General features: G+C 44.6%; 1 protein-coding gene across 3 annotated transcripts in view; it reads right to left on the reverse strand.

Annotated features, from left to right (window-relative positions):
- FAM13C (family with sequence similarity 13 member C) overlaps positions 1 to 26,240 on the reverse strand; it is an 83,289-nt gene that overhangs the window by 46,858 nt on the left and 10,191 nt on the right. For all 3 annotated transcript variants that reach the window (XM_066619162.1, XM_066619161.1, XM_066619160.1), the window contains exons 2-5: positions 23,245 to 23,301; positions 22,487 to 22,667; positions 9,256 to 9,377; positions 6,871 to 6,934 (exon numbers count right to left, since the gene is read on the reverse strand). In XM_066619162.1, the coding sequence (XP_066475259.1) occupies positions 6,871 to 6,934; positions 9,256 to 9,377; positions 22,487 to 22,667; positions 23,245 to 23,301 (424 nt within the window). The remainder of the gene's footprint in view (positions 1 to 6,870; positions 6,935 to 9,255; positions 9,378 to 22,486; positions 22,668 to 23,244; positions 23,302 to 26,240) is intronic.

The raw sequence follows: 26,240 nt of genomic DNA on the forward strand, positions 1-26,240 counted from the left end.
GCAAGGCCTCTTATAGGCATTGAGCTATTGCAAGACCTTGATTCATTCATATAAGTTCATCTTTAATATATTCACTTATGTAAACATATGTAAATTTATTCAAATTTTAAATGTAAATTAATTCTTTATTTCCCCGGCCCCCGACACAGTGTCAGAGAGATGATGTGGCCCTCCTGCCAAAAACTTTGGACACCCCTGCCTTATATAATTGACCACAAGTTGTTGCTACACCAGTCTCTGCCCCTCTTCTGCTTCCTATAGGCCTAAAAAGAAAGAAGGGGCAGAATGACACTGCAGTGGTATATGCAGTTTGGCTGCCACTGGGTGAGAAAAGAAGAGGAACCATGGCCTCTCACTTGCCCCACTGGGTCTTTGAATGCGGAGTTGCACTTTGAGGTGGCTCCCACTTTCTGCCTATCCCTCTAGAATGCTTCCAACATTCTACAGCCAATAAGTCTCTGAGGAACCTCAGGACTCCCCTTAACATAGCTGGAAAGCCGGTTCTCTATTTAGCATCAAGAAAATAAGCAAGTTGAAATATCTCCCTCACTGGCTGCCCAGACAGAAGTAATGAACTCCTCCATCAAGAAGAAAATATACTCCTTAATTTAGATATCATTCCATTTATATATTTCCTAATTAAGCACTAACACTCACTGTGAACTACAGTTCAAAACCACTCAAGCAAGAACCACAGTGTTAAAAACTGTGGTGGTTGTTTTTCGTAATACCAGTGTGGTAATACACCCTTTAGAAAACATTCAGCAGTTTTAAATATATTTTTCCCATCTGGTGAAGGTAGGAGGCCAGCAGATTTTCTAAAAGCTGCTGAAAGCTTTGAAATAATAAATAGGTACACATTTTTTTTTTGAGTTGACCTTGAAAACGCCTTGCCATAATGAGCCACCATAGATTATCGTGAGGAGTTAAAACAGAAATCTCTCATTTCTTACAGTCTCTTTTCAGCACTAGTAAATTAAAGAGGTTGTGGGAAAAACCGCTTGGAAGGAGAACCTTGCAAGATGGGGGAACCCTTCCCTGTCCTGCAACAGCTTCACTGCTGATGGAGGCCCTGGAAGAAAGGGGCGCTTTTAGTATCTCTTGGAGACGGTGCAACACAGTACTACAGCTGGCCAATCCCCATATATAACCAGATGTGCCTCTTCCCTGCTTACATGAACACTGTAATACATGAAGTGGAGCCGTATGGAAAACTGTAGCAACTACTTCTATGATTAGAAAAATCACAAGATTATTTATCATTAGACTGCTAAACCGCTCTGCAGCAAAATTCTCTTTCAGTGCTCTATACAAAAAGTAGCAAACAGTCCAACCAACAGCAATAATTATAAGACAATATTATTAGAAATGACCCAGGAATAAAACTAGCCATGACCTATATTAAGTAATCCATCAATTTTCAGACAAAGACTCCCTGACATACAACCGTTCTGACCTACTTTCCAAAGATCAACAGAGAAGACAACGTCAGGCAAACCTCCCATGACAGGAAATGCCACATGTAGGACACCACCACTAAGGATCAAACTAGACAGTACTTTAAAACACGACATGTGGCCCTGCTTGTATGGTTCTTTAAACAAGAAAAGCAAGAGTTGTGAGGAGGAGGTGACAATCAGAACTGGGACAAAGATGCCCCCCTAAACCTACTGTTAATCTGAGGAGGGAATACTTACATGGTGCCCAAGGAAGGGAGCACCCCTTCCAAGACTAATAGTAGATTGGGGGGAGGAGGCATCACAGTGTGAGGAGAAAAGGTTACACTGTGATCCAACTTTGCCCCCTCCCCAACAAATATATTTTTCTAACCAAGGCTGAAGCTGCCTAACCTTCCTTATGCCTGCAATATAGGGCCCAATCCTATCCTATTTTCCATACTGGTGTAGCCATGCCAATGGGGTGCGCACTGCTTCCTGTGGTGGGGAGGCAGTCACGGAGGCCTCCTCAAAGTAAGGAAATGTTTGTTCCATTATCTCAGGGCTGCACTGTGGTTGCACTGGTGCTGGAAAGTTGGATAGGATTGGACACTTACAGCCCAATCCTGAGTTGCCCGGAGCGCCCAGGCTCGGTGGCACCGAGAACGGCTGCCGCTGGATCCTGCACGCCCTGGGCTAGTGCGGAAGGCGCCTCAGGAGAAGAGGACTTCTCCTCCCCTTCTCCTGGGTAAGGTAAGCAGTCCCGCAATGGGGCTACTTACTGTACTGCCGACTTGGTTGGCGGTAAGGTAAAGGCGCTCGTGTAGGGCAGCAAGCCCTCCACAAGCGCCTTGGATCCTGCAGAGCAGAGCTCCGTGGACCCACCTCCCTCCCTCCCCTGGCACACCTCCAACCACCCCCTCCCTGCGTCACGCCTCTGCATCACACCTCCCCCCGCCCTCTCTCTACCCCTGCCGGCCTCCCCCCTCCCCGGAATGCCTCCTCCCTGCCCCCGTCCCCACCCCCACTTACCGTGCCACAGCTCGGTGGTTCATGAGGCCGCTGAGCCGCAGAGGCTGGGCGACTGCCCTGTGCTAGCCCAGCACTGGCTGGCGCTGGGCTAGCACAAGTGAGCTGTGACGCCGAGCACAGGATTGGGTTCTTAGACATCTACAGTGGGACCTCCATATCCACAGATTCAGAACCCGCGGATTTCATCACTTTAAAACCCTCCAGGTGGCATTCCGAGGTCCACACAGGCCACATGAGGCACATTCGGAGACAAATTTGGAGCGTCAACGTGGCCCAAATCCACGGATTTCTGTATTTGCAGGGGTTCCATTCCCAGAATGAAGGTCCAACCTGTATTCAGGGTCAAAACTACACATTACACAAGAGATCGGTGATTGCATCCCATGAGGTCTTCTTTTTCATGAAACGCAGCAATGCAGACTGCCAATCTGCTTGCAACAGAAGCTTTGGGGAGGTGGTGATGATCCCTTTCCCCAATCAAAATTGCACCCCCAGCTGCTATTTGTCCCATAGTGGAAAGAGGGAAACACAGTCACAAAACTGGCATTTATATGGTTTCGATTTAAAGCATACTCTATTCCAAGTACTTTGGGCAGACTACACTTCATCCTCACAGCCACCCTGTTTGGTGTGATGTCAGCATGCCTATTTTGCACATCGTGTAGCTCAAAACAAGAGGCAGGAACCAATCCAACCACCCTATAAGTCCACAGGTGTATCTAGAGTGTGGTAGGTGGGGACAACTGCCCTGGGCGCCACTTGAAGGGTGGCACCACAGCAGCAGCTTCCCACCTGACGTTCATCTTCTGCCAAGCTACAGCAACCTCCGAGAGCAGTGCTGCACTCCAAAGTCTGCTGTGGCTGGACAGAAGCCAAGAATTGGCCAGGGAGCTGCTTCAGAAGGAAATGGGGGCAGCAGGCACTTTGCAAAGCTGCCCCCTTCTGAACCCAGAAGTGATGACAGCACATCACATGATATCACAACATTGCGTGACACAGTGATGTCAACGGCCCAGGTGTCTCTGCCCCTAGATACACCACTGTATAAGTCCACGATGAAACAAAAAATTGAACCCAAGTCTATTCCCTCTAAGTTCTATGCAGCTTCTGCATATGCACATTTAATGCAGGTGTCTTTTGAGGAATCTCAAGGATGCTCAAGATTCCTCAGGAATCCTGGGGTATCTCAATAACATAAAGCTTTAATAAAATGTTTTTCTATGAACACACTTTGAAGTGAGCATGAGGAGAAAGCCATTTTTCTAACACTAGTCACACCGGCTTTATCAAAACTTTCTGCATCTTTTTAAGTGAAGCAACAATTCTAAACAAGAGGGCAGGTTCAGAGACAAATTAAGTGCCACAGGGAGAAGAAAAGATCAAAGAACACATCCTTCCCTACCTTGATTTATCCAGAAATAAATGTCTGCATTTTCTTTTTGAACGTGCTAAACAAGGAAACTGTCAACATCCACTATGGTGGAAGAAATGAGAAAAAATGCACTGTCATGTTCCGTTAGCCATTTGCTTTACTTGTGAAACCCAACAGGCATTAAACACAAAGAGCCCCTACTTTAGTTTGTTACAAGCCCCAACTGAACCTGCTATGTAAAAATTTCTCCATTTGGGCATGGTGTTCTGGCCAATGCTGCTACACCTTATTTACTAGCAAGACCTGTAATCATGATGGATACAGGGGCAGTGGAGCAAGATACTGTATGTTGCAAAGACTTTCTGGAGGAGGGATCAGAAGCAAGACTTTTAGCCTATAAAAATAACTGCATGTGAAAATGAAAGAATCTGGCCTTATTTTGACAGATTGCTCTTTCCTAAACGGATTTCAGTGATTTTGGATACCGCCATGTTCCTCTCCAAGACTAGCACCCGGAGATGACATACTATATACAATACTGTATATAAACCAAGAAAATGTATGCAAATTTGTGTAACCTACATTGTTTATACAAGTTACAGTACTAGTCAGCTTCTCTGACACAGAAGTTCATGACTTCTCACAGCACATAGCGCATAACAAAGAAATACACACTGCTGTGGGGACACCATTTAGAGCAGGAGCTTTCTGAGATGCTGGTGGAGTAATGTGGACCCAGTATACACACCTGCAGTCCACGTGCCCAAACTCTTTAGCCTATGTTCATCAGCAACCGCCCCAAATGCAATACAGACAGAATAATTCTAGGTTCTCCCATGCCACAACCACTTTATTAGTTATGTTTCCCATAGTGCTGAATCTGGTGCATACCATGCTCCCTTGTGCAGATAGGCCTTCAATCAATCTGCTTCATAGTACTATCCATTTCCCCAAGACAACAATAAAATCTTTATTACAGTCGCCATCACATGCATTCACTCAGTTTTCTCCACTTGGCCAAAGCATTCCACTTAACTCTCCAGGGACATGCTTTGATCCTGCCTATTACTTTGCTAATCATAACAGCTAATTCTTTTTTGTTCTTCCACCTTCCACTGTTTTCAGGACAGAACATCTTCCTCTCAAAGAATCCACCTCAAATGCTACCTCAAGTATTTTTTCCCCCTTAGATGATCCGTAAATTTCCTAAGTAGCAAAGACATTTCAGTTTTTAGAACAAAACCAAAACAATAAGCAAGTTGCAATCGCTTATTGACTTGCACTTCAATGGCCATACATAATGAATTCTTTGCATGCTGAATAATTTTGCACAATAAAATGAGGCTATGCCAGGGCTAATTTGTTACCAAGTGTATTCAAAACAAATGGCCAAATGTTGAACACTGCTCAAATGTTAAACCAATAATTAAATGACTCCAAGCATTGTGCTTAGTTGCTGAGCTATATCCTGGAAAGTCACTCCAGAGTAGCTCTATGCAATTTTAGCAGGGAGCCCTCTTTGGTTTCCTGAAAGTATATTGTTACATGCTCACATCAGCTATGTGTGTCTTCTAAACATGTAAGCAGCTGCTAGCTGCCAGTTCCTTCACTTAACTTCCATTGCAGTCTCAGATCAAATCCCATCACAGTCTTTGACCCTTCCTGAATCTCAAAAAAGAGGATGCACCAAAATATTAGAAAAAAAAGAGAAGAGATCTTCAAACAGGTACAGAAAAAAACAATTTCATTACAAAGTATTATGAGATATTGTTGAAAAAAATATCAAAAAGCAAAAGCCAAACAAAATAATAATACAAAAATAGTAAACAAAAATAGTTCCATTAAAAATGTATATAAAAATCCATGAGTCCTTTTAACATAACAAATTGATTTTAAAAACACACTGATTTTACAAAAATGCCCAAGCCAATTAAAAAGGTGACCCTAAGAACATCAAATGTTATAAATATTAAACCATGTGAAACGTGCACATGGACCAACACAGGAAAAAAATAATAGAACAGCTTAAAATACTACATGTATCTCTAGTATCAAATTCTTAAGAGGAAAAGTTGCAACTAAAGACACAAGAATCAATCATTCCTTGAAACTACTTTTCTGCAATAGTGAATCTTCTACAATGGATATTAAGCTCACAAACTGCTGCCCTCAAGAAGTCTCTGTCCTACCTAGAAGCAAAAAGTTCATTAGGCTGAAAACCAAGACAGTGAGAAACTGAAAAGAAATTAACCCTATAGCTGCTGAACTGAGATTCTTGTGCTACATGGAAATCAATTAACACGCAAGATTTTTTTTGAGGGGTACATAGTAACAGGACAGCACATCTGCCCCAATTCAGGTGGCAGATCCTCTCAGGCCACACGTGACTGGCATCCCAAATGCCAGCAGAACAAAGTTGTGCTGTTGTAACAGAATCATATGGTACTACACTCAGTGCATTCCTGGAGGTCATTTTAGAGATGCCACTGCAATTGCCCACTGCCACAGCCAGCAACCTGCTCCGGAACAGGTACACCAGCACAAGGGGTATGCTTAGGGAGGGGAAGAACCAAACAATCTGGGTGAGGAAATGGGAGTGGATCTAGCAAAAAAGTTTTTCAACTGTCCAGAACATAAAATCACAACATCCATGAGTAGATTCAACAAAATGTGCCCCCCAAAGGGTGCATTTACACCTTATGCACCAGCAATGTGGAGCAACTGTCATTGATACTTTAGGATGCTTCACGCATGCTTGCACCTTCCTTGATTTCTCAATACTTGATTATTCCGTACTCAGTGACGTAACGAACATGTGAACCAGCTTCATTAAAACAGCTTATGTCAGAAGCAATACGAGAAGTTGATCTGCAGGGTCTGAGCTATGACAGAGCATTCATACATGCAGTGTATTGTTTGATGCTGTAAGGAGGGCTTATATGTAAACCAGCTCTCTGTCTCTTTTTACTTGCTTAAACAAGGATGGCAACAGCATCTTGTACCAGACTTTTTGGTTTTTGATAGACTTACCTCTGTGAAGTTCTGCAGATGTTCAGTGGCCTCTTTTGGTGAAATGAATGAACTCTGATCTGTCCTGCAAAAAACGAAAAGGAGTAATTCACTTTGCAGCAATAGCCACAATTATTAATAAGGGTGAAATAGTTATACCATCAGATTAAAAGGACCATATTTATTTATTTATATCCCACCTTTCCCATGCTGAAACAAATGCCCAAGGTGGCTTACAACGCTCCACAGTAGAGTACAAATGCGTTTTTACAATAATTGTTTGTAGTTCGGGCTCATGCAACTCATAGAACCCTTTCCTTCCAGATGAAATCTTTTACATAAAACCAAACAAATTGTAACAAATTGTAAGGGCTGATCTGGCTTCAGTGAAGAACTGTATTTGTAGGCACAGGTGTGCCCCGGTATCTGCAGGGATTCCATTCCAGAACCCACCACAGTTAACTGAAACCGTGGATACTTGGAGATGCCCCAAAGCCCTCCAAACCTGACCGGAGGCTTTTCTGTGAACTGCAGAGTCTGTGTGCATCTGTTTGGGCCAAAAAAGTGGCCTCTGGTTTCCTCGAGACTTTTTTGCCCTTATAAGGCAAGCCCTGGAAATCTTCTCCGGGCCTCAGAATGCCTTATAAGGGCAAAAAAGTCACTTCCAGTTTCCTGATTTCCAGTTTTATTTTGTTTTTAGTCCAAACAGCCATTCTGAAGCCTGCAGGGGCTGTGGGCGGACATACATGGCCTTTGGGTGCCTCAGAAAAACCTCTGGAGGCAAGGGGAGCAAAATTCCCTTCTCCTTCAGAGGGGGCGTGGAGGGCACAGGAGGGACCATAGATCCAATCTGCAGTAAACAGCAAATACGGGATCTCCAGATATGGGGGCCCCTCTGTATTTTCTGGGACTGAGGTGACAACAGCACCTTCTCATACAAATGTAAAGGTGGATTTTTTGTTTTTTTTAAAAGGTATCTGAATAAAACAATTGAATCTGTATTTTTTAGCCATTGATAAGGAAATAGACATTTGAGGACCAAATCTGCCTTACAGGCATCCCCCTGTATCTGCAGGGTATATGTTCCTGCTGCTACCACAGATACCCGAAACTGTGGATAGTTGCAAACCCTACTCAAATTTCCCTGTTGTGCTCCTGTACAGATCTACGATGCAGCCACATTTGGAATACTCAAGAAGAATGTTATAGAGCTGGAAAAGGTGCAAAAGAAGGCAAACGCAATGATTAGATGGCTGGAGCACATTTCTTATGGGGAAAAGCACCAATGTTTGGGGATTTTTAGCTTCCAAAAAAGGTGACTGAGACCTATAAAATTATGTGTGGTGTAGAGAAAGTTTTCTCCTCTCTCAACATATGTATCCCCTGCTTTCCAAAGGTCAGTTTATCAATGATCTGCTCCTTTGACAGATCATTGATCTGGCAGGAGGTCTGGTCTAGAGGGTTGAGCCTCCATTTGCCTGAAGATAACATCCAAAGGTCGCCAGTTCGAGGCCACCGGCATCGTGCGACCTTGAAGCAGCTGACAAGCTGAGTCGAGCTATTCCATCTGCTCTGAGCGTGGGAGGATGGAGGCCAGAATGTGCGACCAGATCAAGAAAGAAACACCTGAATGTTGTGGTTTCTTGAAAGATAGAAACCTTCTTTCAAATTGTAAAAATCCCTACGGGGATTTAAAAGTTGCCTGCCTAAGTAAACCGCCTTGAATAAAGTCTAAGGAGAAATCTGAGGTATAGAAATACCTGTATTATTATTATTATTTGACCCTTTCCCTCCGTGCAGAAAGCATGTGTGTGCATGCACAGACTCAGAAAGGAAAGCTGTTGTGTTTTTGAGCTGTGAGGTTTTGCACTGGCAATTTGAATTTGCAGGTTAAAAGAAGACTGTGGTCACCTCTCTGAGGTTTTGCTTTGGCAATTAGCATCTGCAGTCTTCTTAAAGGTTTCTGGTTTTTGGTCAATTCTCTGATTCCTAACCTGTAGAATATGCGGGGGATGCCTGTACTTGAATCAGGGGTCATGTAATGAAATGAATTGGCAAGAGGCTTAAGACAGACAGAAGGAGATACTACTACATACAGAGCGTCATTAGTCTGTGGAATTTGTTGCCACAAGGTATGGTGATAGCCACTAACATGGATGACTTTAAAAAGGGTTTGGCAAAATTGTGGATGACAAGTCTATCAATGGCTATGCACTACCTCCACTGATGAGGTTCAGTGGCAGTATGCTTCTGAATAATGCCACCTGCAGAGGAACAAGGGAGAAAAGTCTCCCCTTCTCTCCTATTGGCTTCCTAGATGCATCTGGTATGCCGCTGTGGAACACAGGATGCTGAATTTGATGAGCCTTTTGGCCTGAATCAGCAAAGCTTTGCTTATGCTCTTACCTGGGTTGAAGCTTGATAACTGTTTCCTGGTATCTAAAAGCCACATTCTCTGAGTAATCGTTAGCTGGTGTTCCTGCTTTCCTCTGACAATCTGAGAGCCACGGCAATGCATTTCCCATCTCCTGTAAATGTTTGAAAAATACAATACGCTCAAGTAAACAGAGGTCTGATTGATATTAACTGTCCATTTTGGGAGGGGAAAAAGTGTCCTTGAAATAACATTGATACTAACACGGCAACACTGACTTTGCACTTCCACTTATAACTGACCTTTTATTTGTTAGGCTGAAAGTGTTAATCAATAAGATTAAATCAATGGGATAGTTTGATTCAAGTGCAAGCTGCAGATCAACCATGAAGTCCAGGGGCATGTGGAACACTACTCTCACATCTGTTGAAAGACTTTATGAATCCCTTAATTTTTCCTGCATTAGCCAATTCAAAGGGTTAAAATTCCTTGGCAGATGGAAACATTCACCTACTTATACACTGAAAACGCAGATTCCCTGATTCAAAGATCTTCTTGCACACACACTGTATTCATCCAGTGACCATTCCGTGCAAAGGAATATGCATGATGGGGAGAATAAATGATTATTTTATACAGCTGTGGCCCAGGAATAGCAGTTTCTGGCATACACCATGTTGATCACAGCTCAGCAGTATGAAGCAGACACATCATACTGTTCTGTCTCAAGCTGGCCTTTATAAACACAGCTTTTTTTTTTCCCCCTGAGCTTTCATCCCACTTTCTGCTTTCTCTGTAGGATCCAACAGGAAGCCAATCTGGACAGGAAAGCTTCCTGAATTCCCATACCCAAACAGATTGATTCATTAGGGAGAGATTTATGTGGTGTGAGTGGCACGAGTATTTCAAGCTTTTGTTAAAATAAGCCTCCTCCAGGTAAAGAGCAGATGCTTTCAGCCTCCTCAATTTTAAACAAAAATTAAGAATAATAAATAAAATATTCATTTAGGAAAAGGCAACACACAGTCAACTCAAGTCATCAACAGATCTGCACCCATTTTTTGGGTAAAAAGATCATTTCTGCTTTCTACTGAGGAATGCAATACTTGGTTGATGAACCAATCAATTAAAAACCTTTCTGTAGATTATAAGGCTGCCCCTAACCTGGGAAGCAGATACAATGTATTTAAATATTTGGATTCAAGTATTTATAAAAGCCATCAGAAGAGGCATTCCCTCTTCCCTCTGGCACAGCACAGAATGCTTCTCCCAACAGGACGCTTGCTGCAATACAGGGGTGGCCAAACCCTGGCCCAGGGGCCACTTGCGGCCCTCGGGGACTCCCAATCCGGCCTGCAGGGAGCCCCCAGTCTCCAATGAGTCTCTACCCTCTGGAGACTTGCTAGAACCTGTGCTGCCCAATGCAACTGCTCTCAGCATGAGGGTAACTGTTTGCCCTCTCACATGAGCTGTGGGACAACGGCTTCCTCCAGTGCTTGCTGTTTCACATCTGTGATGCAGCAGCGGCAGCAAAGGAAAGGCCAGCCTTGCTTTGTGCAAGGTCTTTTACAGGCCTTGAGCTATTGCAAGAGCTTCATTCATTTATATAAGTTCCATCTCTAATATATTCATTTCTGTAAATTTATGTAAATTTATTCCAATTTGAAATGTAAATTAATTCTTTTTTTTTTTGGTCACCCCCGACAGTGTCAGAGAGAGGATGTGGCCCTCCTGCCAAAATGTTTGGACACTCCTGCTGTAATATATGTGAGCATCTCCTCAACACAACTTTTCTTCTTCAGAACTATGGTTTTTATGCATATGAAAAATTGTACAGAATTCATTAATTGGTTTAAACCCATGACTATTCATCAGCTAAGGTTTCTTCAGTTAAATGCTAGTACCAATACTACTACCAGACCTGGGTGCAGCACAGCAATCACGCAAGGGCACCAGCACCTGTTGGATCCCAGCCAAGAGGCCATCAACAGGCCCACTCCTCTAATTTACACCAGGACTGATTGCCTCTACCCTAAAGAACCTAGGAAGGAGCATTCACACTGCACCACGAACAGTTACTGCTACACCAAAGCAAGGGCCAGGGGTGAGTTTCTAGTGCAACTGAAAGAAGAGGTCATCACAGTGGCTCACTGGATCTGAAATTTAACACACGCATTTAAACTGTGTGCAGAATTATAGTCTGAGGAACCAGATAATAGTAAAGATACAAATTCCCAAAAAAAACACAGCCCTCAATTCACTTGACCATGTAACTTGAGTTAACTTTCTGTCTTACAGACGATTTGGTGGCTGTGGTGATGTAATGCTTAAAATCATAAGTAATTCATAGCATATACAGGCATTCCCCATATCCATGAATCCTGTATCCCTGGATTCACTTATCTGTGGTTCTCTGCCTGCTCCACATGCCTGTTACTGTTTTCCTTTATTGTGGTGCCAAAGACATTCATCTCCCTTCAGTTGCACCCTGTTAACAGAATATAGAGGAGGAATGCCAGAAGCAGTCAATCAGAATGCTAGAGCAGGGAGTCTAAGAGAATGTTAACAGGAAGCAGGAAGCTTTCTGTTACCTAATAGCATTCTCTTAGGGCCCAATCCTATAGAGCCCAGAGCCAGGGATACATTCATACCACTGACACTAGGTGTTGTAAAAGTGTAAAAATGTCATTTTACGTGGCATTTTACCGCTGGTGCTTGAAACATAGCACCTGCACTGAGGAGGGCTGGGGGAAGGCGGAAGTGGGTAGGGGAAGGGAAGGCCAGAGGGACAATTGGGTCTGGGAGAGGGACAGAGACAGCGGCAGACTCTGCCACCGCTTCCTATGTCTCCTCCTGAGCCTTGAGGCCCTACATGGGCCTCCTACACCAGCAAAATAGCTGGTGCAGCTCCGAGGAGAACCACTGGGATCTTTGGAGTTTTACCCGCAGTAAGGGAACAAACATTCCCTTATGCCAAGGAGACTCTGGCGGCTGTCCCAGGCCCACAGGATACATCAGTGGCCATTTTGGTGCCGCTGGTCTTCTGGGCACCAGGGCAGCATAGGACTGAGCTGCCTGTCACCCTCCTCTAGCATTCCTTATGGCTGCTTCTCGTGTTCCTTCTCTATCATTCTATAATAGGCTACAATGGAAGAGAAATGAGTGCTAAACATCACAGGTAAGCACAGGGTTCCCTTTTATCCATGGTTTTGGTATCCATGGGGGCCCCGGAACGTATTTCCCACAGATACAGGAGGGTGCCTGTATATGCAGCTATGGGCACAATCCAGAGGCCAGCACAAGTCCCTTGCACTGGCCTAGGAGGGTCGCAAATGTGCCATAAGGCACGTTTGCACCTCCTCGTGAGTTGCCAAGACTGGCACACAGAGAAGCGCCGACCTGTGGAGGTTGGCGTAAGCCTCTGCGCCAATGGAGGCACCACGCCAATGGAGGCTCAGCCAACACAAGACTCTGGGGTGGGTGGGGAGGAGTCGGGAAGGAGGTAGGAGGGAGGTGTTCTGGCGTGGGGGGAGGACAGATGGTGTGCAGCTCTGGGGCGGGCAGGTGGGGAGCGGGAGGCGGTTATGCTGGATCCCAACCCCCATTCCCAGGGAGTTTGGAGCAGCTTCAAGCCACTCCGCTATACTCAGACTTGTGGCACCTCAGGAGGTGGTGCAAGTCCGTGGAGACCCATAGGGGCCAGGGTGCCTTACCCAGAGGTATAAGGGGAAAGGTTTCCCCCTACCTCTGGCTGAGCCACTTCGGGACCCTATCCTGCATTGGATACAGCACAAGCCTCTTGGTTTGCCTGTTCCAGCACAGGATAGGATTGTGCCCAATATCTATAACGAAGTGAGGTTTTTTCTTTGGCCTATGTTTGTTTCTTTTGCACAAAAACGTTTAAGCAAAAAATTTTAAAACAGTATTCCTAACCTCTTCTGAGTCGCAGACCCCTCTGAGAATCTGATAACAGTGGTGGACATCCTCCCCATAAACACATACAAAAAAAATTGCACGGTTCTCAGAACCCCTGAAGCTTGTCCAGGTTAAGAACTCCTGTTTTAAAGTATCTCCTAAACTGGTGTAAAATTGGATTACTTGTATCTTTATTTTCCTGATTCTTATATGTTTAAAATGCCACTTTAACTGTGATTCATTGAAGATTTGGAATTCTTTGTCACGGTAGTCCTCCCACATTAAGTTTGAATCAAATTACAGAATTTCAAACAGAGGTTCTCATCCACTATATCTCTAGAGATTCATATCATTAGGTACTTATTTTCTTAGCACCATCCTAGCGATTAGTCCAAAAATTAAAAAATTATGTTTGCTTCACTTTCTAAACTGGTGAGCTAATGTCATTTTAGGGAGTACATCTCTTGTCCAATTAAGGATCTAAGAGTGACTCATTTCATAATCCTTATTCCTGCTTATGCACAAAAAAAATGTGAGCAAAAAAGAAGAGGAATAAGAAAACACACTGAGTTCTAACCTCCATCTTTCATGTCTCCTTTTCTATCCAGGTGATATTTTCTCTTTAGATGTATAGAGTATATATATAATCATTCCATTGACAGGATACGCAAACATAATTTTTTTTCAGTGAAGTGACTAAGGAAGCCACACCAGAAGACAGCCATGTGAATACCATTGCACACATTCTTGTTGGCATCCTTCAGTCTTGGAAGACTATGGTGTCGCGCTCTGAATGGTGGTTCTGGAACAGAGTGTCCTCTCCAGTGCGCGAAGCCTGGGTAAAGTAGGTATGGAGGATAGGCTGTTACCCATGCAGCAAATCCCCCCTCTCCACGTCGCTGGAATGGTCCAATGGAAAGGCAGAGGCCAATACAGTTGGTTCCAGCGGCGGCGCAGGAGTTGCCAGAACGTGACTGTGTTCAGCCATGAACTGCCTCAGGGACTCCGGCTCCAGATTTTGCCTCGAGGTTGACTCCTGAAGCCTTTTCCATAACTGGATGTAGCCACAAGGCAGTGGAGGTTTGGGGTCAGAGTTTTCCTTCTCTCAGATGAGCTGCCTTCCCAGGCTGACGAGTCCCATCTACCCGGTGGCTGTTTAGTCGCCTCTTATGACAAGTACAGCCAAACTGAGGGCCTATTCTTATCCCCAGCCCCCAGGGGATATGCACACATAGGATTCTGAATTAAGGCAATCCTAGATCTGCTAAAATAACATCTAGCAACAGAAAATAGGTGGGGGTGTCACATTCAGAGCCTGCCCGTTCATAAGGCCAGCTGATGAAGGTTGCATCAGTGGTAGATTGTGAGAGGTACAAGAAGACAGCATATTGAGGCCATCTTTCACCCTGAGTCTGCCGCCGACACTGCCAGCTCCTCCCGCCACTCTGCTGCTGATGCAGTGACCTGCTTCCTGCTCACTCATACAGGTGGCGGGTCATTCCCCATGATGGACCTCCTCCTGTACCAGACCTAGTGACACCACCGCCTATAAATAAACCCAGAAGTCCTGTTCTTCCAGGTTTGGCAACCGCACACAAGGGCCATGATAAGGATTTGAAGGTTTCTTATGACGTGTAGAGGCGGTAGACCCAAGTTAGCATCAGGTGGTGTTCCGGGTCGCGCCACCCCTGGTTATATTCATTATACAACATCCTGCAGTCATCGTTTGAGTGACTTCGACATGTCAAATGGCTATCTGCTCTCAACCATCATAACTACTGTTAAAAGCAAACACAGAATTTTGCCCCAAGGCAAGTTGAATCTGCAATCTGTATAAATTATCAAAATGACAAACTGGCACAATTCCTACCACTCTGTATACTGTTCTGCATAGTTTATTCAGGAGAAGGGGCAAGGAGTTGCCTCAGTTGCACTGAGTCTCAAAGACTGAAAATGTTTTCCCCTCCACCTTTCTAGCTCCTGCAGTTTCAGCAGGCATCAACTCAGACAAGTGTGTGGGCAAACTAGAGGTTTCCATTTTTGTTTTGTTTTTATAGCAGCTACAGGGGGCTCAAACAGGATCAGGACTACAAGAGCACAGGGAGAAGGTACTGAACCAAAAATCCCCCAAGCTACTGTTAGTCCCAGGAGGAAAGATCCCATTGGCGTCAATAGCAAGAGCTCCCAAATGGGCCACAATTTTTGTTAGGATGATGGCATGAGGGAAAAAGATTAAATACCCCCCTTTCCCTACGTGCTGCTATTCTGCTCCTGATCAGGTCTCCTGCAGCTACTCTTAATTAAAATTAAAAGGGAAACAGAAATGAAACATTTAGTATTGCATCTAGTTTGACCCTTTCTAGCACACCTTGAAAGTCAGTTTAATTACCTCCCCTAATCTTTCGAACCAACTCCTGCTTACATAGAAGACAGAATGCCAATCCCCACTTGCTCTCCTATGTGTTTATGTTCAGTGGTGAGAGTGCTAGGGGAATGCAACAGGGCAGAAGATAAATCTTGATCTACCAGGATCTATCATGTGCAGCAGGCTGGTTTAATGGAGTCCATGGGTACATTTGCCAAGAATTTTAAAGCAAGCTGTGGATTCATCCAATGCTGCTCCTTTCATTTTCATAATGGTTTCAGGTACTCAGTTGTTATTTTCTCTTTATCTGCATCCTCCAAGCGCAGAAGTGGCTGGCAAACCTCTCTTGGTCAGGAGCACTCAGGCCTCCATCAAAACAGGGTCTTAACTGAGCTGAGCTGAAATGGCTTCATCACAACATTTGACACCATGTTCTCACACATCCAGTACACACAGCCCGGCAGCCAGATGAAGATTAACTTTCCTGCCTATATATATATAAATATATTTTTAAATCTCACTATGAGGTAATATGTTAAATAAGGAGCTCAGGTGTTCCAGGAAACATACTGTTCTAAAAAGTCATCCATCACTAGCCCCCCCCCTTCATTACTGAAAGGCAGTAAGTACTTAAGCAACAACAACCCTCCCATTTTAACCAGAAAGAACAGCCACAGGATGCAAAGATACAAAGACACAACTCTAGAATCAAAATATAACACAGGGATATAGTATTCCAGGGTTTTCAACCACCCACACCCTTGCAAAACAAACAAACCGAAAAAACCAAACAAAACCTAGCCTGTACAGACATGTGCCATGGTCATTTCAAGAAGAAAAAAAAATGGGAAGGGGCTGGTTCACACATGCCTTTCACTAGATGATGAAAACTTTGATGATTTGCAGCATGAATATGATACAACAGATGCAAAGTACAGTATCTCAGACACAATGTTTTCCAGTGAAGTCAGTCACATATTCACCAGGCAGTCATCAAGAGTAGGAAAATCAAGTGACAGGCATGCAGGCCACTATAAACCAATCCTCACCCGCTACCTACATGGGGACTGATAAATTCATTCCATGACTGCAAGGCTATGCACTGAATAACTGAACAGCAGGAACATTTTGGAAGGATCAGCTCCTCTCATGATCATGGAGAGAAGAGAAGCTACACACGCCAAAGTTCTGCACTAGGTCATAGGATTCTGCTCCATTTTCAGTATGGAAACCCAAAGTTAAACATACCCGTAACTGACTGAAGAGGCAGAACAAGAGAACCTCACTTCCTCTTGTCTTGTGTGCTCTTGTCTTGTGTGCTCTCTGAGGCATTTGGTGGGCCACTGTGAGATACAGGAAGCCGGACTAGATGGGCCTATGGCCTGATCCAGCAGGGCTCTTCTTATGTTCTCTTGTGCAGGAAGAACTTCAGAAGTTCCACAAAAGCACACAAAGATGAAATGCAGCCCCCTCAGACTTCCTGAAAATGTGCAAAGCCACCAAAACAATGGCTGATGCTGGCTTTGCAAATCACCTTGAACACCACTGTGGAAATCCATTACTTAATAAACAAAAGACCCACCTACACAGCAAAAGTAGCTTCAGGACAGTGACTTTTTTTTTTTAACCTGAAACAAATGAGACAAACAGCCCTTAGCTGTCTTGCTCTTAAAAGCCTGGCAATCTCATATGAAACCATATCCTGGAACCTCAAATATCTCTGAATCATAACAGCTGTTATGGCTAAGCACAATCCTACTCACCAAGGACAGTGTCCACTGTTGAGCTGCAGAGGTCAAGAGGAGGTCAGAAGGAAAAGTCCAGCCCAGTGGCGACACTAGGGTTTGTGTCACCCAGTGAGGGAAGCCAGCGCGTCACCCCCCATGCAGTGGGCAGGGCAACATCCCAGGTGGTGGGCATTGTGACGTACCATCACTCCGCCCCCACTGGTTTTTTGGCTGTACCTTTTGATCGAACAAAGATAGAACACATTATGCATGAAATTACGCATTGATTGATATATAACATGCTGGTATTATTCCTCCAAACTGTGATATAGGTCATTAGTGGTGTCACACACACCCCCAGGGTGTCAACTTACTAACATCTTATTGCAGCAGCTTCTCAAACTTTTAGCACTGGGACCCACTTTTTAGAATGACAATCTGTCCAAGACCCACCAGAAGTGATGTCATAGTGGAAATGACATCATCATGCAAATTAAAATAAATAAGTATAAATAATTAAAGTAAAACAAGTAATTAAATAAGCAGAAGCCAGCCCTGTTCCACCAAGTGAATTTCCTCTGTAGACTGCCTGCAATAACACCCCCCTCCAAAATCAGTAAGGTTTTCAGCCCTATCCAGTGCCCAGTTCAATTTAAGAACTTCTGTTTAAACCAGATCACTGTCAGGATCCACCTGGCTTTGCAGGTCTCAAAAAGTTCACCTTATCAGCTGAAGCCTCTGTTTTGATCCTTTTTAGTGGAGGGGAGGAGGCTGCCTTCTGGAGCATTTGTTGAGCTCCAGTTCCATCAGATCAGGACCATTCTGGTGGCTTCACATTCCCCTTTGCCTGGCCAAGGCACCAGCCAAGGCACGTTTGCTTACTCGCGAGTAAACACGACCATGAGGCTTAGTTTCACTTTCCATAGGGCTCAATACATTTGTCTGCTTGGAGGGAGGGACTTCCTTCTCAGGTGTTTTTGGGGGCTGCATTCATTGGATCAGGACCATTCTGGTGTTGTTGGATTCCTCTCAGCCTGCCCTTTCCAATGGACTAGGGTAAGTTTGCCTACTCACGCGTAAACGCACAATACGGCTCAATTTCACTTTCCATAGGGCTTCATGCATTTTTTTGTTCTCCAGTTTTTTGGCCATAACCTTTGATAGAAATGAGATATTTCACTCTGGTTTTCTGCATTGCATTCTGCTGAAAATTCCACATCCAACGGTATATAACACAATGGTTTTACTCCTAACCACCATAGTTTTAGCGTGTCAGCCCTCCCGTGCACGTCACCCCCCGTGTACATCACCCAGTGCGGCCCACACCACCCGCACCCATGCAGAGACACCACTGGTCCAGCCCAGGACACCCCTCTTCCCCACCCAGCTTGCTGAACATTCCTACCTGCTGCCACTCCTCTCCAAAGTGTGAACAGAGGCCCCACTGCTGGATGCACTTGCTCATGCTTCTGGAGAGCCTTGGCTTGCAAGCCACACGTGCCCAGCCTCTAAGCCAGGGGTGTAACTCATTTCATAGCATACAAGGAGCCTGCTGAGGGCCAGAAGTGAAATTCAGCACAGCGATTTTCAACCACACTGGTGTGCCGTGGATGGTCCGCACATGTGCTGTGGGACTTTGATGAGGGTCATTTATTAGTAGGGCAATTGGGGGATCTGAGCCCCCAACAAGCAGCATGGTGTGCCTTGTCAATGGTTAAAAAACTGATGATGTGCCTTGACAATTTTAGCACCTTGGCAGTGCGCCATGAGATGAAAATGGCTGATTCAGCAGGAAGTGATGTCATTAAGCAGATGATGGCCAGAAATAAGCACATGGTTCTCACATACAAACTCATTAGCTGCAATCTTGATCATATTTTCAAGATACGGGAGAGCCCTTTATCACCCTGGGAGAATCCAATTATCATGCAGGTTGCTCTTCCAGCAGCATTGCTTCTGCCGCAGCATCACTTCACAATATAGCAGCTGAGAGGCGTCTGTGATGACTCAGCAGAAGCGGTGCTGCTGAAAGGGCAGCCTGGATGATAACTGGGCTCTCCCAGCACCTTGGCACAATTCCCTCTTTCACCCCTCTTGATCAGCCCCTTAGCCAGAGCAAGCATTCCTTGCCTTCTGAGGCCCCCTTCCGTCTCTCCCTCCCAGAGCCTCAGCAGCACTACTACCACTGGGCAGCTCTGGGAGAGTCCAGTTGTTATGGGGGTTGGATAAAGAGCTTTCAGGGGCCACATCCAGCCCATGGGCCTTATATTTTACACCCCTGCTCTAGGCTCTACTCTCCACAAAGGGAGCAGAACTGTGCCCAGGTAGGTAAACTACACATCTCTGAACCTGGCAGTAAAATTCCTTTCTTTAGATCACAAGCAAGCAGAGACCCAAGGCCCAAAATCAGTAGCTGCTGAAATCTCATTCCAGATAAATGATGTTTAAAATCTATTACAGATCTCTGAAAGTCTGCCAGTCTTTCAGAGTGAAAAATCTGAGCCACCGCCATTTGGTTAATGATGCTGCACAGGGAAACAAGACAATATCCTCAAGAGTGTGATGAGCTGTACAATTCCAATTCTGTCCTTATACAACAACAAGGAGGCTAGACCGAAACTCCTGGAAGAGTTCACCAACTGCAACAAGACATACATCATTATCACTGTGCAGAATCCTTGTGATCATTACAAGAAAACTAGAACCCATGGCAAACAGACCAGCAGCTAAAACAAAAACATTTGAATGAACACTTTTACACCACAACATACATGTTTATGCAGAAATATGATCCTTTATCGTCAGTGGAGCTTATTCTAGGTAAGTGTATATAGATCACAGTCTTTATTAATCATTTAAGATTGTCTGAGTAACATGGTAATACGGAAATACATGTTTACTCAGAAATATGATACATTATAGTCAGTGGAGCTTATTCTAGGTAAGTGTATATAGATCAGTCTTTATTAATCATTTAAGATTGTCTGAGTAACATGGTAATATGGAAATATCTGTTGCCCAGGCATGATCTCATGCGCTCAAAGACAGAGAATTCTGATTTTTGGAAATATTGGTGCAGCCACATTTTAAGGAATAATAACAGTCTGGCGTGGTGTATTGTCCACGAGCAGGATGGAAGAATGAACCAAGATGTGGTTCATTGTGGTTAAAGACAATTTCAAGCATGCTAACAGCAGAAAATGAAAAAAACCAAGAATGATATGTCAGAAACAAGGAATGATTCAGTAAAAACCAGGCAATAAACATCCTGTCCATCATGTTAAAAAATTAGATTTCCTAATTAGCACTGGAACCAGATGTCATGTACTACTGTGATGAATGTCCTGTTCTTTTTTTTCTACTTTTTGCCTTTTTCTGTATATTTGGACACTTTGACCCCACCCCACCCCCCGAAGCTCCTGTGCATGTTCAGCAGCGTAAAAGGCTGCTGGGGCATACTGTGCACTGTGCACTGTGGACGTACCTTTTGTTTGAACCTCCATTTTCTAGCCCCATGTGCATATGTAGATTGGGGAAATTCCTCCATGCCCTGTATCACTGAGATTGGTGTGAGCTAAGTAACTAGACAGTCAAGCCTGTTTATCTGGTCAAGGGGTGAGATGGAGTGACTGCCTCCAATCAGGTAATTATTTGGCATCATCAAAGCAAAGTTATACATGCACCAGGCCACAGGAAGTCTTTGTTGTTCTTTGCTACTCACTTGAGTGACCCATTGATTGAGAGCTCACAGAGAAGCACCCACTTGGTCACCTGCAAGTGCAAGAACTGGGGCCGCCTTGAGTGATATAACTATCTTAAGCAAGGGACCACCTAGCTCAGGGGTGTCAAAGGCACATGAGCCAGATGCAGCCCTTAGAAGCTCTTTATTCACGCCCTCCCCATGACAACTGGGCTCTCCCATAGCCGCCCTTTCAGCAGTGCCACCTGCTAAAGTCCTGGGAAGGAGAGATGGAAGGAAGCCTCAGAAGGCATCATTTTGGCTTGAATTTCTTGCATGAGGCTTCAGGGCAATGCATTCTCCTATGGAGTGACTTTTATTGGTATTCTCTGGGACTGATCTTCATAATGGGAAAATATTGTGCATGTGATATTTTCCAGTCCATATTACTTGGAAGTCAATTAGTTCAATGAGATTTACAGCCCAATCCTCAGCTTCCCTAGCGCCCAAAATGGCAACCGCTGCATCCAGTGGGGTGAGGGAAGTACCGCCAGGTCTCCTTGGGGTAAGAGGATATTCCTTTACTTTCCCTTACATTCCCTTACTCCGTGCAAGACACAGGCAGCCCCAATGGGTCTCCTCGAACCTGTACCCTCAGATTTGAGGAGACCTGTGTCAGGTTTCCCGGCCCAGAAGGAGGGTTAGGATATGGCAGTAGAGTCTGCTGTCGTCTCCGCCCGCCTTCTGGGTCCACTCCTCCACTCCCCTCGCCCAGTTCTGCCCCCATCCTGAAATGCCCTGCCACCGGCTGGTGGCAAAACTTACTGCCAGGAGCCCTCACCACATGTCCTCCAGCACCATGGCCCCACGTCAACTACTGCTGGACCCAGCGCCAGAGGTATGCCTGTACCTCTGGTACAAAAGTGCCTTATGGCACTTTTTGTGATGGTTGGGCCCTTACTCCCTAGAAAGTGTATGCACAGGATTGCTTAGTGTCAACAGGTTCCACATCACTCAGGACAATATCACTCAGGATCTGAACATCTATAAGGTTGGGTTTATTGGAGTGAACTGACCGGACTGAGGCATAAGACTAGGCAGTGAGACAAACTGAGCTCGATTCCCCAAAATCAATCCAAGCACACAACAGAAAACAAAGCAGATATAGGTATGGATGGGCAGTTCTGTGAGATGCTTACAATAGGCGCCTTTTGGCACAGAAGGAAGGAGAATTTTATAAACAAACAGGAAACAGTGACCAATTACGCTAGGTAGGGTTAGAGTAAGGCAAAGAGCTGGCAAGGTTAATTGGGACTAAGGGCGCCATTTTTCCAGCATTCCACAGAAATGCTCAGTGCTCCAACCAATGTTCTGGAAGGTCAATGTTTCCAACAAGTGCATGGCTGATTACCCTTATGCTTAAGCATGCGGCCATGATCACCAATGGAAGTGAGTTGCCATAATGATTAAAAATGGCATCACCATTCACTGAAAGTGTGTTTCTTCTACTGAATTGCATGTAAAACAAAAGGGGGATAAAAACCAGTGAAAACAGGAGAGCTTTGCTTCTTTATTACCTGACTTTCTTCACGATTTTTCCCATTTTCTGTTTTGGAAATAGATGTGGGCTTTCTGGATTTTAAGTTCCCCATTCCAACCCTTAATGTGCCATCACAGGGTGTCTGCGTATCTTGGAACTCTGCCTGATTTTCCTCTAAGACTATAGCTTTGCCTGGGTAGTTCTCTTTGTTTTCATCTCTAGAAGAAAATAAAAGCAAATTTAAGGCACAGTGAAGAATTTCAGCCACCAGAAGTGTGGGCAAAGATATGATGCTCAAAACATCATGCTCACAATTTATTTTTAGACTAGGTTGGTTAGAATTACAGTTAAGGCTCCCCCCCCCTTTTTTTTTTTTACTCTTTTAAAATTATCATTCAAGGGCATAAGCTGTGCGCAAGTGAAATATTCTTAATGTTGTTAGCTTTCCTTGACACTCTTCAGGTTCTCTGCCCAAGCAGGAATCCCCAAATTTGCCTCCTATTTTACAGTTCATCAGTGAATTAGAAGAAGGCTATGTGGCATTATTGAAATCCAGTATTGTAATAGTGTTTATCACCACTGAGGCCCAGCATGTAGAATATTGTGCTAAGACTAGGCTACAAATCCCCACTCAGCTAAAGAGTCACTTGAAGGCCTTGAGTAAGCTGCATTTTGCAGATCCTGAGAATGGTGTCCTAGGAAGACTCTCTTTAAGACAAATATTTAAAATGAGAGTTGCTTGCTACATGTTAATGTTTGTTTCAAATTCTGTGGTAAAATACAATAGCAAGATACCTGTCAATGGAATTGACTGTTTGGTCTTCATGCACAGACTCTGTATCCTCTCCACACCTTGAAAATGGATATAAAATCATTATTGACTTTCTGCTCCTTGGTATACTTGACTTTTCAGGCAGCAAAAATGCTTGTACTTGGATGACAAACACTGTCCAATGAATACAGGCATTCCTTTTAGCAAGCCCCAAATAAAACCCAAGCAAATCAACAATTCCCCTCAGTTTCCTCAAGTTGCCAGCAAACAGTCTTCCTCTGCTGGTGTGGTTTTTTCTTCAACGCAGAGGAGAGCAGCGAGGAAAGCCAGCATCCAGTCCTACACCTCATTGGAAGTAAGGTTATTCAGCTTTGTACTATAGCACCTCCCCACCCGCCTACCAGTATTGTGAAATTAGTTGTGCCAAATGCCTCTTCAGGGAGTCAAGAAATCCCATTTTCTCCCTCCTGCCAACTACCCAAGAACAGACTACTGTACTTAAATCTCCACAGAGAAGAGAGATCTCCAGGAGTCACAACAGATGTTGACGTAATAGGTCTGCTGAGACCTGGGTGAGTAATGCCCTCTAAAGAAAACTTCCCAGGTGTCCAACCCAGCACTACGACACTGACATCTTTAGAGGATGCAGGCAGTTCTCTCTTTTCTTCCTGCAGAATTAACTACATAGCCTGAAATTCTGACCCCTCTGAAGCCAGTAGCAAAATTCCCATTGCCTTTGTTTACTAACAGCTGATAGATTTTTTTTTTGCTATATAAACCCCTTTATGAATTTTTTTTTTGTTGAAAAGCAGATATATTACTACTAAGAATTATTTCACCAACACAGTCTATACTAACTGATAGTTTTCATTTACATCAGCCAGGAATTGAGTAGCCCAACAAATGCAATGTTCACTGTAAGAAATTTGAACATCCTTTCCAGATATTTTAACCACTAACACCACAGAGCAAACACACATGTGACAAACATACTAGAGAAGAGGAAGCATGAGTGCTCGGTGCTTGCATTTCTACATACAAAGGGAGAAGTAGCACACCTCCCTCCTGGCAAGTACCAGATGCTTAAGGGGCTCACATATCTCATCATGGGAGAGATGCATGTCTCTCAGGGCACCGTTTCAAACGTCAGCAGGGAGACAAGACTGGCAAGTCAGTAGCATTCCTGGCAATGTTCAATAGGCACTGATATATTCAAGACTGCAAAAGAGACAGGGCGCAATCTTATCGTGCACTGGAACAGGCAAGCCAAGAGGCTTGCGCTGTACCCAGTGCAGGATAGTGGCTAGAAGCAGCTTAACCAGAGGCAAGAAGAAACTTTTGCCCTTACCCCTAGGTAAGGGCCACTGGCCCCTATAGGTCTCCTCGGACTTGCGACACCTCTGGAGGTGGCACAAGTCCAAGGAGAGCAGAGCGGCTTGAAGCAGTTCCATTCTCCCCGAGAACAGGGGTTGGGATCTGGCATAACTGCCGGATTCCAGCCCCGCCACCCTCTCCTCGCCTGCCCGCCCCCCGAGCCGCATACCACCCGCACTCCCCCCACCCTCCCCCCGCCCAGGAAGGCCTCTCTCCCGCCTCCTCCCTGCCTACGTCGGCCCAGCCTTCTCAGAGCGCCAGCCTGGCTTCCTCTCGAGGAGGCGCAAATGTGCCTTACAGCACATTTGCAACCCTCCTGGGCCCAAGGGTCTTGTGCCAGCCCAAATCATTTCTAGGATTGTGCCCACAGTTGCATGGTTCAGATGTAATGTTAAACCGGGTGCTTAGTGCTATGTGAACAAACGTAATGGAGTCATGGCTTTGTTCATTCCACCCTCCTCTCACACACAAGAGGACAACAATAAGAATTAAAGTTTTTGCTTTCATTTTAGAATGCACCACAGTTCCACATTACATACAAACTCTGGGAACTGCAGTTAACCAACTAGAATTCAAGTAACCCAGGATGTCAAAACACATCCTGGCTTGATATCCTGGTTTGTCCTATGTCCAGTTAGTTAACAAACCACAGTTCTAAGTTTATACTTAAAGGGGAATTGTGGTTTCTTCTTAAAGTGGAAGCTTTCACTTACCTCCCCCCTCTCTTAGCTCCCTTAGCTAAACTTGAGGTTAGCGTTATGTCTGAACTAGAGCAGTATGTTTAAGAGCATTTGTTGGGATTACTTTATTATGTTAAGTTATCAACAACAGCAGCATTTATTTATTTAGTAGATTATCTTGTGACCTCAGAGGAGTTTACAGCATTTTTTTCAAATGTAAACATTTCTGTCCCCAAAGGGTTCACAATTGAATGTTATCCATCCAAGTCAAAAATGAACTTTTTTTAAGTGAAAGGATTTATGCCTGACTCTTGTATTTGCTATAATTATAGACATTTAGTACTGGTGGACTGTCTAAAACAGGGGTGCTCAATAGGTGGATCACAATCTACCGGTAGATCGCGAGGCAAAATGAGTAGATCGCGGAGTGCCGACCCCCCCCCTTTCAGGTGCCTCTGGGAGGAAACGCCGGGAGTAAGGCCCATTGTACTCAATGGGGCTTACTCCCAGGTAAGTGTGGCTAGGATTGCAGCCTCACAGCCTCATGTCTACTCAGGAGTAAGTCCTGTTATACTCAGTGGGGCTCAAGGTACACCAACATACATTGTACACATAAATGTTATATGTTATGATGGTGCGAACATTGTAAAAAAAAACTCTGGTAGATCTCCGGGCCTTGCTGGGTTTCAAAGCAGCTCTCGAGCCAAAAAAGTGTGAGCACCCCTGGTCTAGAAATATAGGTGATCCTAAGAAATAATCACAATTTGAAACATGGTGGGGGGATCTCTCCTCCAAAAACCTGACGAGATTCCTCTTCTCACTTTTCACAGGAAGTGTGAAAAGGGGAAGGATGAGTCACGCTTTCTCTCCTTGCACCTGTTTATATGAAAGCACCCTTGCTTGGTGCACAGGATATTTTTAAAACAATAACTGGCTCAACAGTCACCCAATCCTGCAGAAATGCC

This window comes from Tiliqua scincoides, chromosome 3 (genome assembly GCF_035046505.1).
Source record: "Tiliqua scincoides isolate rTilSci1 chromosome 3, rTilSci1.hap2, whole genome shotgun sequence".
Lineage (NCBI taxonomy): Eukaryota > Metazoa > Chordata > Lepidosauria > Squamata > Scincidae > Tiliqua > Tiliqua scincoides.